At 42.2% G+C, this 14,060-nt stretch overlaps 1 protein-coding gene across 4 annotated transcripts in view; it reads left to right on the forward strand.

The window, feature by feature from the left end:
- Window positions 1-14,060, forward strand: part of Kiaa0232 (KIAA0232 ortholog) — a 52,545-nt gene that overhangs the window by 24,477 nt on the left and 14,008 nt on the right. For all 4 annotated transcript variants that reach the window (XM_048364526.1, XM_048364527.1, XM_048364528.1 and 1 more), the window contains exons 3-6: window positions 112-249; window positions 7,536-7,602; window positions 8,757-8,835; window positions 10,382-13,682. In XM_048364526.1, coding sequence (XP_048220483.1) covers window positions 112-249; window positions 7,536-7,602; window positions 8,757-8,835; window positions 10,382-13,682 — 3,585 coding nt within the window. The remainder of the gene's footprint in view (window positions 1-111; window positions 250-7,535; window positions 7,603-8,756; window positions 8,836-10,381; window positions 13,683-14,060) is intronic.

The raw sequence follows: 14,060 nt of genomic DNA on the forward strand, positions 1-14,060 counted from the left end.
GTAATCTGTTAGTATGTGCCATTTTGTGAATGTATGTACAAGTAGTTGGAAATAGACCTTGAAACTTGTTCTACAGTCTTAGCCATTGAGCCTAGTGCAATCTTCTTGCAGGAGAATGACATCTTCCTGGGCTGGGAGAAAGGAGCTTATAAGAAATGGGGAAAGAGTAAGAAAAAGTGTTCTGATCTAACGCTAGAAGAAATGAAGAAACAGGCTGCTGTCCAGTGTCTTCGATCTGCTTCTGATGAAGTAAGTTCACTCATTTTTAACTCCTAGAAGAAGCAAAAGAAAAGTGCCTTTACATAAATATTACAGCTTGTTTAAAATTTTTTTAGAAATAAACTATGCATTACCACTGTAACATGTGAACATTATCATTTGTCCCTTTTGAAGTGTGTGTGTGTGTGTGTGTGTGTGTGTGTGTGTGTGTGTGTGTGTTTGCCAGTCCTGGAGTTTGAACTCAGGGCCTGGGCTCTGTCCCTGAGCCGCTCTGTGCTCAAGGCTAGCACTCTACCACTTTGTGCCACAGCACCACTTCCAGCCTTTTCTGTTTATGTGGTACTAAGGAATCGAACCTAGAGCTTCACGCATGCTAGGCACTCTACCACTAAGCCACATCCCCAGCCGTTTTTTTTTTTTCTTTTTTTAATATAAAATGTATTTCTTTGTACTACGCAAAATTTTATCTGTGAGTGTGTGTGGTGTCAGAGATCAGGCCCGGGACCTTGCACATGCTGAACAGAGGCTTTGCTTATATCTTACCTTGCTCATTGAAGGCAAGGACTAGGCATTACCCATGTGCTTTTCTTTGCTCTCTTAGGGCTAGCAGAGTGAATGCCTGTTGCATAGAAGAAGTTACTGAATTTCTCTTGAACTGAATTGAAGTTTCACTTTTGTGTGTGTGTGTGTTCTGGTCCTGGGTTTTGAACTCAGGGCCTGGGCACTGCCCCTGAGCTTTTGTGCTCAAGGCTGGCACTATACCACTTGAGCTACATATACCTCCATTTCCAACTTTTTGATGGTCAATTGGAGATGAGAGTTTTGTGGACTTTGCTGCTTTGGCTGGCTTTGTACCGATATTCTCAGCCCTCAGCATCCTGAGTAGCTCCCCTTTTCTGTGTGGGTGCTGCTGTTGGAATGTGAACTAGGGTCTAAACATTGTCTCTTAGCTTTTTCACTCAAGGCTGGCACTCTACCATTTGAGGAGCCACAGCTCCACTTGCAGCTTTTTGGTGGTTAATTGGAGATGAGTCTCACGGATTTATTTGTTAGGATTATAGGCATGGGCTGCTGGGAATGTGGCTTAGTGGTAGAGTGCATGCATGAAGCCCTGACTTCGATTCCTCAGTACCACATAAACAGGAGAAGCTGAAAGTGGTACTATAGCTCAAGACACAAGAAATCAAGAGGTGGAAATGTAGTGCTCTTAGGAGAAACCCAAGCTGGGAACAGTGTGATAAAATCATTTTCTTTAAACACCTACTGTGTTTCATGTGTTTTTCTTTCTACTTCTGGGTCATTCCCTTGCGTTCAGAATTCTGCTTCTCCACCTTGGCACACGCATGGTGTAGGGTGGCCATTCTAGCTCTGGCTGGACATGACTACTAAACTCTGCTGTCTACTACTGTTCACCACAGATTGAAGTGGGACCAGGTGTCTGCCCCTCCGTGAATGAACTGTGGGTTGGAGGGGTGTTTGGCCACCCCTACAGCAGGGTAGTCCACCGAGAAAAAGGTGGTTAGTTAGCTCCAAGTGTTCTGATTATGGTACTGGAAGGAGTAGATTGACAAAATAACTTGGAGCTTCTGAAGGAGTTCAGAATGCAGGTAGTCTTTATAAATGAGAGGTTATTTCAGGTAATTTTTCTGAGCAAAGTCCAAGGAAGCTGCTGAGTCATGGTGGAAGGAAAATAGGAGCCGGCAGCCTCAGTCTGGGAGTGCATCTTGTTTCTTCTGCCCAAAGTTGCGAGAAACGAGTCTGGCCTTTGGCTTATGGTTAAGCTGAATAAAAACAGGGTGGGCGAGACCTGTGGAGGAGGTTGCGACTCTTAGCATGAGAGCACTGTAGTACTGCTTGACCTTTGCACGTGTAGTTTGTGTAACTCACATCAGCTGAGCATGGTGCCTGCGGAGGTATCAGCAGTAAAAGGGAAGGGCACTGGCTTGCACAAGTTCCCTAGGTGACTGTCTTGGAGCAATGTTTTACATTTGCCCTGTTGTAATAGGCAGGATTGTTAATTTCAACACAAATAGACAGACTTGTCCTCTTTCTCCTTAAAAAAAAAAAAAGTACTTCCATTCCTTTTCCCTGATAGTTATTTCCTTAGGTGATAAACGTGCAGACATGTGCCAGGTATTCAGCTAGCTTTTGAGGAGGAGTCACAGTCCCCTGCCTTGAAGCCAGATGCTGTCGTTGCATCAGTATACAGACCCCGTGAGCCAGCTGTCTGGGCTCCTGGGAGTTGGAGTGAGTAGAAAGAACCTGGGTGCTAGTGTTGCAGGCCGTGTCCTCTCACAGGTCTTCTGAGTAGAATCTCTTGTACAGATTTCTAGACAAAAAGGTCAAGGAGAACCTAGGGTAGGACATTATAATGTAAAAATGTGTATCATGTTATTTTGTCACCACAGTGAATGGCTGTGCATAGGCTTACTGCTTCTTTCCTCACTGTGGATAGTCATATCCTTGGTATTGGGCTAGGCTCTCTAATTCAGTCACATGTCCCCCCTTAGAGGTCTTCCGAGGACACACTGTCGTCAGTACCACTAACAACAGTCAAAGCCACTAACAACTCATATTTGTGAGTTAATAAAAATGTCAGTGACCTAATTATAGGGCAGTAAAAGAGATGACATTATGTTGGATATAGGTGGGGCATATATTATACATCGGATATATAAGTAGTGGTGATGTGCATTTAGATAAGACAAATTCTTGTCACTGTGTTCATGTGTAGTATTGGTATTAGTTACAGTGTGTGGACTGTTGTCTAACCACACCATTGCCAGATTCTTCCTTGTATTGGGATTTAAGGAGTAAGGAATTACAGCATATCTCTCGACTTGTATAATTCCATAGTTTATATCTGAGAAACTACCAGAAAAGTCTTCAACTGAGGTGTGTCGCACTTTAATTATTTTTGTCAGTCATAGGGCTTGAACTCAGCACCTTGGCGCTGTCCCTGAGCTTTTTTGCTCAAGTCTAGCGTGCTCCACTCACAGCTCCACTTCTGATTTTCTAGTGGTTAATTGGCAGTAAGAGTCTCATGCACTTTCTTGCTCAGCCTGGCTTTGAACCACAGTCCTCAGATCTCAGCCTCCTGAGTGGCTAGTATTACATGGGTGAGCCATCGGCTCCTGGCCACATTTTAATTTTTTACATTGATGAAAATTTGGCAGCACTGTGGAGAGTCCTGAGCACATGGTGAATGCTTTCCCACCAGAAGATCAAGACCCCTAAAGGGCTTTGTTGGTTGTTAGGTCCCAGCTGGGAGCTGCCTTTGGTCATTCAATTTTCATGTACACATGCAAATAACATGCCGATCTCTGAGTATTCATTTTCTGATGTGTTTTGCCTTTGCTGTGATTGCAGTTAATAATGGGGTCTGCTTAAGCGGAATGGCACTGTGACTTAGCAGTAGGCAGCTTGGCCCCCTGGGAGTGGGTAGCTTGTTACCTGTTGCATGTCTCAGCTCTTCTCCATGGATCTGGCGTATATCTGATGTGTTCAGTATATTCAGCCTTCCCTCCTTTCTCTTTAGAAAAGTAGGAAACAGTTGTGAACTGTGCTCCAGCTTTTGTTGGTTTAAATCCTCAAAGCTCCGGCCTTTTTAATAGTTTGCTTGCATTTGTTTTATTTTAATAATTTATATTTGTTTTATTTTCATTGAGGCTATGTATGTATGTGTGTATATATGTATGTATGTATTTGGTGCTGGGGTTTGGAGTTGGGGCCTCATGCTTTCTAGGTAGGTGCCTGCCATTGAGACTTGCTTGCCACTAGCGCTTTTTTTGTTTGTGCTGGTCCTGAGGCTTTAACTCAGGGTGCTGTCCCTGAGCTGTAGTGCTCAAGACTTATGCTCTGACACTTGAGCCACAGCTCCACTTCTAGCTTGTTGGTGGTCAGTTGGAGATATAAGTCTCATGGATGTTCCTGCCCCTACCAGCTTCAATTTGAGATCCTCGGAGCTCAGCCTCATGAGTAGCTGGGATTACAGGCACGTGGTTTCATTGAGCCTCTTAAAGCTAATAAAGACTTTTCTATCATTTCTCGTTTTGAGGGTGGGATGATTAAAAAGGTTGTGAGGTCCTGCTTGGGGAGTGAATATTGTTACAGTACTGCAATCCTTTGCACTTGTCAGTTTTGAAAGTAACAGTGCTACTGCTGAATCCCACTAACTAATTGGATCTGGTTATTTAAAGAAGCCTAATAGAAGACTCATGCCCAGGTACCCTGGGGGTCTTTCTTCACCTATCTTCACACATTCGGCTGGGCTCATTAGTAAACGCTCTTTTTGCGCCAGTACAGTGTACCTTCATATTTTTCATGTGTATTTAAAAAGTCAATTCTTTGCTGAGAAACACGAATAACATCACTTGGGCCATGAATTAACTAAAAGCAGAAGGAAGCAAGTGGGCAGGGCTGCTATAAAATGAGTCAGCCCACTTGGTGAGCAAGCAGTTACAGAGTGGCATGAGGCTAGTGTGGAGCCTGGGGCTGTCGTGCGAGGTGTAGGACAGACAACCAAGGCTGCGCCGTGGCAGCCAAGGTTCTGTCCTCTCCCTGGGCCAGAGCCTACTGCCTACCCGACCTGTGCTTATCCTTTCCTGTGCTTAATGTTCCGTTGTACATATTGTCTGAAGGTATATGCAAATGTGGCATTTTTTTATGTTCTTTAGCTTTATATAAATGGTACCATGATTTATATATTTTCCAATTTTCTCTCTTTTTTTGGCCAGTCCTGGGGCTTGAACTCTCCCTGGTCACTATCCCTGAGCATCTCACCTTTTTTTCCCCCCAACTCCTGGGGCTTGAACTCGGGGGCCTAGGCTCTGACCCTGAGCTTCTTTAGCTCAAGGCTAGCATTCTACCACTTGAACCACAGCGTCACTTCCAGCCTTTTCTGTTTATATGGTAGTGAGGAATTGAACCTAGGGCTTCGTGTGTGTTCAGCAAGTACTCTATCACTAAGCCACATTCCCAGCCCTGTCCCTGAGATTCTTTTGCTCAAGGCTAGTGCTCTACCACTTGAGCCACAGAAGCACTTCTGGCTTTTTCAGAGTAGTTTATTGGAGATAAAAGTCTCACTGACTTCTGCCTGAATGACTGGCTTTGAAGTGTGATCCTCAGATCTCAGCTTCCTGAGTAGCTATAATTGTAGTCTTGCACCACCAGTGTGCTATAGGTTCTTGAGTATTTTTGAATACTCAATACTTGAGTATTTTTGGATATGGTACACTATGAAAATACTATGATTCTTAAAATTACATTGTAGTTTATATTTTAATTGCAAATTTAAATAAAATTTCTCAGTTCTAAGTTAACTGTGTTTCGTGTCAGCTAGGACATGACAGGCAATATCTGTGTCCCTTTAAACCTTCCGATAACCCAGTAGCCTAAATGATTACTCTAAAAATTATGAACAAGGATACTGCAGATAGCAAAGAGAACAAAACCTGACTGGTAAAGCTTGCTTTTATATACACAGCTCTGTATATGTGAAAATATACATTCATAATATGTACTGTGTGTATATGAAATTTGCTCCCATATGTAAATCTGTAAGCATGGTTAATTACCAAGACAAAGAATAAAGTTTTTTAGTTACTGGGTTGTCATGGTCATTCAGTGTTCCAAATAACTGCTTGTATTAGAGTGTTGAGGGTGTTTAATGGCTGTCCCTGGAGGTTCAGAGTTTTGCAGGGCAAACAGCCCTTGATTTACAAGCTCAGTGACATAGGCTTGTTCTGCAGAACAGTATGCAGCATGTCAGCTGACACTGGTGTTAGGTTCCTAGTCAGGGGGGATGGAATATAATTGCCAGCCTTACTACACCTTGAACATTATGGTAAGCAAGACTTTCTCTGCTGGAATTGTGGAGTGGACCACAATGTTTATAACTAACTTCTGCCATGTTTTTAAACAGTTGTTTTGATTGTTTTTTAAAAGAAGGAAGGTAGCTCTCTTCTGGCCTATTTGCCTGTCTCCCTGTTCAAAGCTTTGGAGAATAGAATGTAACTATGGATGCTTGCAACTAACCATTTTTCATTGGTCTCTGTTTCTTGCTGCTTAAACTGCAAAACTGTTATAACTGGGAGGTTTCTCGCTTCAGATATCTTTAACACTTGTGCTGAGTCATTCTGAGTTAAGTGAATGGGGTAGATGTCTATTTTTAGCCGTAAGGCGGTGAGGTGCTGAGGCGCGGCGCTGCGCTCTCCTGTGCATCCACTCCTTGTTGCCCACATAAGAGACGTGGTTCCAATTTCATTAGAATTTGGGCCAGTGAATAAATCTGAAGTTGTGAAGGATTTTCTTTTTATTTTTTAAGCAATCAAGAATTTGAAAGTTTAAACATCTTCGTAGTGAGGTATTAATGTGCATGTGCCTGCTTTTCGATATTCATTTTTCTTTAAAGCTTGACTCTGATTTTTGTCCTCCCAATTCTGTACTTTCCTGTGTTCTCTCCTTAAACGTTATCCTAGTTCTGTTTAGAGGTGTGTACCTTGTTCCGGACTTAGAAGTAAACAGGCTCCAGGCTCAATGACAGCAGTGATGTGTTTCTTTGTACTGCTTTTGTTGTTGCAGTCATCAAAGTTCACTTACAAAAAAAAGAAAAAGACACTACTAGAGGACTTTGAGGAGACTTAAAGAAAGACAAAGGCTGATTTTATTACAGTTTCTGATCTGTGTAATCACCGAGGAGGAGCTTCATTTCTGGGTCTCCTCCTCCTTGGCTAGAGTAGAGACCTGATGATCTCTCAAAAGGGGAGATTTTCTTTTTCGTGTGTGTGAGTGAGTGTGTGCATGTGTGTGTGTGAGAGAGAGAGAGGGAAAGTGTGTGTGTGTGTGTGTGTGTGTATGTGATTTTCTCTGCCTTGAATTTCTGTAAGGCTGCTCACATTGGGGATTTGTGTGTTGTTTTTGTGGTTCTGAAATGAACTTGAGGCCTTCACAAAGATTTTTTCATGCTGTTTTTTTGATGTCTTGGCCTTTGGCCAGATAAGGGGTCTTGAGTTCTCAGTCTGTTGTACTTAGTAGACAGCCATGATGGGCCTCTGGGAAGACAAGCCATGAGAGAAGATTCATTAATACGTCTACATTCTACCAGTAAGTTCCACTCAACGTCGTTCAGTAGTAAAATACGTTAATTTAGATCTGTAAATGTGCAGCTTTTAAACGTTAGTGTTCACTTAACTGTGGTAATGTATGTCTTTTCTTACATGGAAGACTTGTAGGCCTCTGTATTAATATAAAAGTAAACTAATGTCTATCTTTCCTATACCTAGTAGCAAACGAATAATAGTCTTTTTGTCACACAGAGTTCTGGAATTGAGACCTTAGTGGAGGAGCTCTGCTGCAGACTGAAAGACCTGCAGAGTGAGCAAGGTAAGTGTTGGTATCAGTCCATCAGGAGCGGAGGCCGGGGCCTGCCTGCCTGCCTGCCATCACGCTTCCAGGCATCTGGATTGAGGAAAATTGTAGATTGATCCTATATAATTTTTGTGTGCAGTGAGGCCAGGTCAGCCAGCCTTCCATGCTGTCTCCAGCTCTGTAAATGGCTTCTGTGTTAGCCCTTTGCAACCATTTGTAGAAATCCCTGCTCCAGAAGGAGGGACTCCACCCATAAGATGTTTTTATTGACAGGAAATGTGGAAGCCCAAATTTAAGCTTATGGCTTCCTGAGCTGATTACTTTACTTTGTTTTTTTTTTTTTTTGCCAGTCCTGGGCCTTGGACTCAGGGCCTGAGCACTGTCCCTGGCTTCTTCCCGCTCAAGGCTAGCACTCTGCCACTTGAGCCACAGCGCCGCTTCTGGCCGTTTTCTGTATATGTGGTGCTGGGGAATCGAACCTAGGGCCTCGTGTATCCGAGGCAGGCACTCTTACCACTAGGCCATATCCCCAGCCCCGATTACTTTACTTTGTAAGACCTCAGGGAAGACCTAGATTTTAGGCAAAGAACCATTGTTTCCTGCTTTGCCTGTGCACATACCTTGAAGCCTCATGTTAGGTCCACAGCTTGTTGATGATGTAATGTGTCTGGGCCAGGTGGGGAGAGGTGCTCATAGTTTTGACTTGAGCTGAAATGTAGTCCTCGCTTACCTACATGTTACATAGACTGATGGTGATGAATAGTTTTCTGTACAGATTAGTTTTAGCCAAAATGAATCAATATAAAATCCATGAGTCAGAATTTTGTGAGAAAATATTTTTGGAATCTAAACAGATGTTCCTTCCTTCTGGTCTAATTAGAAAGTACTAAGGGGACTTGAGTCTCTTAATTAACTGCCTCCAGAGTATGGTATCAGTGACACGATAAACCATTCTCACCTTAAGGCCTGATGCTAGTGTGCTTTAGTAAAAGAATGTCTTTTGGCCCACTGAATAAACAGATTTATATTAAAAAGGCAACCAGTAAGGACTTTGTTGAGGCCACACAAGCCTCTGTCATTTCTGACTAAAATTACTTGAGAAACTAAGAAACATGGCACTCATTAACTACATATAAGACAAATCTTTCTGAATTTTTGTTTCATAACAGAAGAGAAGAATCACAAAAAATTAGAGGGGTCGCCCTCTCCAGAGGCAGAGCTGTCCCCCACAAAGGATCAAGTGGAAATGTATGTAAGAGTGTACTCGGTACAAAATGCCCATATATTGGGATTAGACTAATAACTGCTACATGCTTTCTATTTTTATTTTGTTGCTTATTTAATTTGTTATTTCACAATATAGAAAATACCTGTTGAGTCTTTAATCACATGTTGATACTGAGATTGCAAAGAAGTTAAATGGTTCTGTCCTCATTGTGCATGTGCAATTAGTATTTGTAGAATGACTGAAACAAGGTTATTGTTTACAAAGTTCATTATGTTATTAATCTTTGAAATTCGTGAAGTTCCTTTGAGATGCTTAGAAGAAATTGTTACTATTCCATATTTAGGCAAGAAAACTGAGTCTTATCAAAATGAGAACATAGGCAGATCTTTGACCTAACCAAACCTGTTTTCTATACATTTAGTTCTTTCCTAAGTAGTATCAAAGCAATGTTCATTGTAAGCAGGCATCTTTCTCGTGTCTTTTATCCTATAAACCTCTAAAGCCTGAGGAAAAATGTACATGTATAGACTTGGGCTAGCCAACCCAATAATTGCAAGACAAGCAAGGCTAGTGAGCTTGAAATGTGGCTAGTTTGCATTGAGACATACCATACGTGGTAAATTCTCATTAGGTTGCAAAGACTATATAAAAAAGTACAAAACATTGCATTAATCATTGTATAATATTAATTATATGCTGAAATGATAATATGGACTTATTGGGTTCAAGTATATTATTGGAATTAATTTTACCATCTTATACTTTTAGTGTGATAGCTAGAATAATCTATTTTGAATAATATATTTCTGTTGGACAGCTGTAATACAGATGGAAAAGGAGAGAAAATAAAGTTCAGACCCTTGAAAACATGGCCTTTGCCATTTTGTGCATGACCTTGAGTATCGTCTCTGGGCCATGAGTGCCCTTGGTGGCCAGCATGGCTTTAGATTATCCTTTGGCAAGTCATTCTGCTCTTGGATTATACTAGTATGAGCATCTTAGCAAGTGAGAAGTAAGTTTCTCAATTTCCAGCTCACTACAGCGAGCCTCCCTGGTCTTTCTTCTTCCCACTTTCAGTGGTCACTGATCTAGCCAGGCCTCCATTTCGGAGAATAGCATCTGTATATTGTCATGTCCTCACACTTCACAGTTCTCACTAGACTGCCGCACAGTGGGTCTGCAAGATCTGGCTTTTGGTCTACTTTTCTCATTTCTTTGGGCCTCCATAACGTCTGTGTTTCTCAGCACTGGGATGTCATATTCCCTGTCATTCCTGAAGGCCTTCTCAAATGCCACACACTGTGATAGCATCCTGAAATAGAGTAGCAGGAACAAGGACAGGCCCTGTAGCAGGTATTGTTCTTAATCGTGTCTTGTATGAATTCTTTTACTCTGGGAACCCCTCTATGAGATGGATACCATTCATACTCCAAGTAGGAATTCCACATACATGACTGTATTATAAATTATTTTAGGTTAATGATTCCTGAATGATGAGAATGTTGACTCAAGATAAGATGCTTTACTCTCTGTGCTTGCCTGTGAACTCTTTACTCTGTTTCTCAGGTACTATGAAGCATTTCCACCACTTTCTGAGAAACCAGTTTGCCTGCAAGAAATCATGACAGTGTGGAACAAGTCCAAAGCCTGTTCTTACTCTAGCTCTTCATCATCCACAGCCCCCCCAGCAAGCACAGATACACTCTCTCCAAAGGACTGTCACAGTGAAGGCGAAGTCACCAAGGAAAGAAGTGCCCAAGTGTCCACCCTTGTGCATGAGAAAACACAGAGCAGAAGCAGACATGATAAGGAGAATAATGTGAGTCCCAGCACTTCTGAGGATAAGCCTGCCTTGTATAGAAAGCAAATCAGACATAAACCAGAAGGGAAGATTCGCCCTCGCTCATGGTCTTCCGGCTCCAGTGAAGCAGGCTCAAGTTCAAGTGGTAATCAAGGCGAGTTAAAAGCATCTATGAAATATATGAAAGTGAGACACAAGGCAAGAGAAATCCGAAACAAAAAAGGGCGGAATGGCCAAAGTAGGCTGTCACTGAAGCATGGTGAGAAGGCAGAAAGAAGCGTCCATGCTGCTGCGGGTGGCGGTGGCGGCGGCGGCGGCAGTGGTGGCAGCAGCAGCAGCAGCAGTGGACCCATCAGGCAGCTGTGCAAACGAGGTAAACGACCAGTGAAAGAGCCAGGGAGGAAAGATCCTGGGAGCATGGGAGGAAAAGACCTGTGTGCAGAGAGCAGAGACGACAAAGAGTACAAGGAGGAACCGCTGTGGTACACCGAACCCATCGCTGAATACTTCGTTCCAGTGAGCAGAAAAAGCAAACTAGAGACCACATACCGAAACAGACAAGATACAAGTGCTCTGACGTCAGAGGCAGTGGAAGACTTGTCTGAATCCGTGCATGGTCTTTGTATCAGCAACAATAATATTCATAAAACATACCTCGCAGCAGGTACTTTCATTGATGGTCATTTTGTGGAGATGCCTGCCGTTATAAATGAGGACATCGACTTCACTGGGACCTCATTATGTTCTCTGCCGGAGGACAATAAATATTTGGATGATATTCATCTATCAGAATTAACCCACTTCTATGAAGTGGATATTGATCAATCCATGTTGGATCCTGGTGCCTCAGAAACAATGCAAGGAGAAAGTCGGATTTTGAATATGATTCGACAGAAAAGCAAAGAGAATACAGATTTTGAGGCCGAATGTTGCATAGTGTTAGATGGTATGGAGTTGCGAGGGGAACGTGCAATATGGACAGATTCTACCAGCTCTGTGGGTGCTGAGGGATTGTTTCTGCAAGACCTTGGCAATCTGGCTCAGTTTTGGGAGTGCTGTTCGTCCAGCTCTGGCGACGCCGACGGGGAAAGTTTTGGAGGAGACTCTCCAGTCCTGGACAGCACAGTGCTTAGCTCACGCTTGCTCGCTGGCAATCAAGAGCTCTTTTCAAACAGGAATGAAGGATCTGGTATAAACTCTTGTTTTTCAGTGTTTGAAGTGCAATGCAGTAATTCTGTTTTACCATTTTCTTTTGAAACACTCAATTTGGGGAATGAAAATGCAGATTCTAGTGCTAATATGCTTGGGAAAACACAGTCTAGATTGCTAATATGGACCAAAAATAGTGCCTTTGAAGAAAATGAACACTGTTCTAATCTTTCAACAAGAACCTGTAGTCCGTGGTCCCATTCAGAAGAAACACGTTCAGATAATGAGACATTAAACATTCAGTTTGAAGAATCCACACAGTTTAATGCAGAAGATATTAATTATGTAGTTCCTAGAATCTCATCGAATTATGCAGATGAAGAACTTCTAGATTTTTTGCAAGATGAAACTTGCCAGCAAAACAGTAGAACTTTAGGAGAAATTCCTACATTAGTTTTCAAGAAAAGATCTAAACTAGAATCTGTCTGTGGTATTCAGCTAGAACAAAAACCAGAAAACAAAAGCTTTGGAACTACACAAGCAGGCAGTGAAAGCAGTCCACACGGAGATGGCTATAGCTCAGGGGTCATTAAAGACATTTGGACAAAAATGGCAGATGGAAATTCTGCGGCTACGGTAGAAATGGAAAGAGTTGAGGATGAGTTGTTCTCGACCGATGTAAATAACTACTGCTGCTGTTTGGATGCTGAAGCTAAACTGGAGACCCTTCAGGAGCCTAGCAGGGCTGTGCAGAGATCAGAATATCATCTCTGGGAGGGTCAGAAGGAGAACCTGGAGAAAAGAGCATTTGTTTCTAGGGAGCTGTCAAATATGGATGGTGGTGACTATACCACACCTTCTAAACCATGGGATGTAGCCCAAGATAAAGAGAATGCATTCATTCTCGGAGGAGTTTATGGAGAACTCAAGACCTTCAACAGCGACGGAGAATGGGCAGTTGTGCCGCCTAGTCACACGAAAGGAAGCTTGCTGCAGTGTGCAGCTTCTGACGTTGTGACAATAGCTGGTACAGATGTCTTTATGACCCCTGGAAACAGCTTTGCTCCTGGCCACAGGCAATTATGGAAGCCCTTCGTTTCATTTGAGCAGAACGATCAGCCGAAGAGTGGGGAAAATGGATTAAATAAGGGATTTTCTTTTATCTTCCATGAAGACTTGCTTGGAGCATGTGGTAACTTTCAAGTGGAAGATCCTGGACTTGAATATTCATTCTCTTCCTTTGACCTAAGCAATCCATTTTCACAAGTTCTTCATGTAGAATGTTCATTTGAACCTGAAGGGATTGCATCTTTCAGCCCTAGTTTTAAGCCGAAATCAATTCTCTGCTCTGATTCAGACAGTGAAGTTTTTCACCCCAGAATATGTGGTGTTGACAGAACACAATACAGGGCTATTCGGATTTCTCCGAGGACTCACTTTCGTCCAATTTCTGCATCTGAACTGTCCCCCGGAGGAGGAAGTGAGTCAGAATTTGAATCTGAGAAAGAGGAAGTAAATATCCCCATTCCTTCTCAAGTTGATGTGTTTGAAGATCCACAGGCCGATCTCAAACCCCTGGAAGAAGATGCAGAAAAAGAAGGCCATTACTATGGAAAATCAGAGCTGGAGTCTGGGAAATTCCTTCCCAGGTTAAAAAAATCTGGAATGGAAAAGAGCGCTCAGACATCACTGGATTCCCAGGAGGAGGCAACTGGAATTCTGCCAGTTGGAAAGCAAAATCAGTGTTTGGAATGTAGCATGAATGAATCTCTGGAAATAGATTTAGAAAGCTCAGAAGCAAATTGTAAAATAATGGCACAGTGTGAGGAAGAAATTAATGATTTTTGCAGTTGCAAAGCAGGTTGTCAGTTTCCTGCTTGTGAAGAGAATCCAATTTCTTCAGGACAGCTGGAAGAGGTATGTGTAAAACCTTGCATGCCAGTATTTGACAAAGGCTTAAGCAGACAATCTGAGAATAGCCATAAGTGAAACATGAAATACAAGGTTAAATTTTGGAAAATTAGCTGAAATGTCTTAAGACTTACCTTTTTTACAGATTTACATTTTTCAGGACTTAAAAATGGATTTGACATTCACAAACTTGAAGTAGATTAAATAGACTTCCCTACAGAGAAAAGACATTTTCTCTGGAAAGAAATTACAGCATACAAGATTCTTATATAATATACATGTACTGTGCATGAACCAAAAACCTAATGTATATAATTTAGCATTTCAGCTTTCAAAGTTCATGAACCAGCACATGGTTGCTAGCAAAAAGATTTGTTTTAATTT

The sequence above is a fragment of the Perognathus longimembris genome, chromosome 16, assembly GCF_023159225.1.
Source record: "Perognathus longimembris pacificus isolate PPM17 chromosome 16, ASM2315922v1, whole genome shotgun sequence".
Classification (NCBI taxonomy): Eukaryota; Metazoa; Chordata; class Mammalia; order Rodentia; family Heteromyidae; genus Perognathus; species Perognathus longimembris.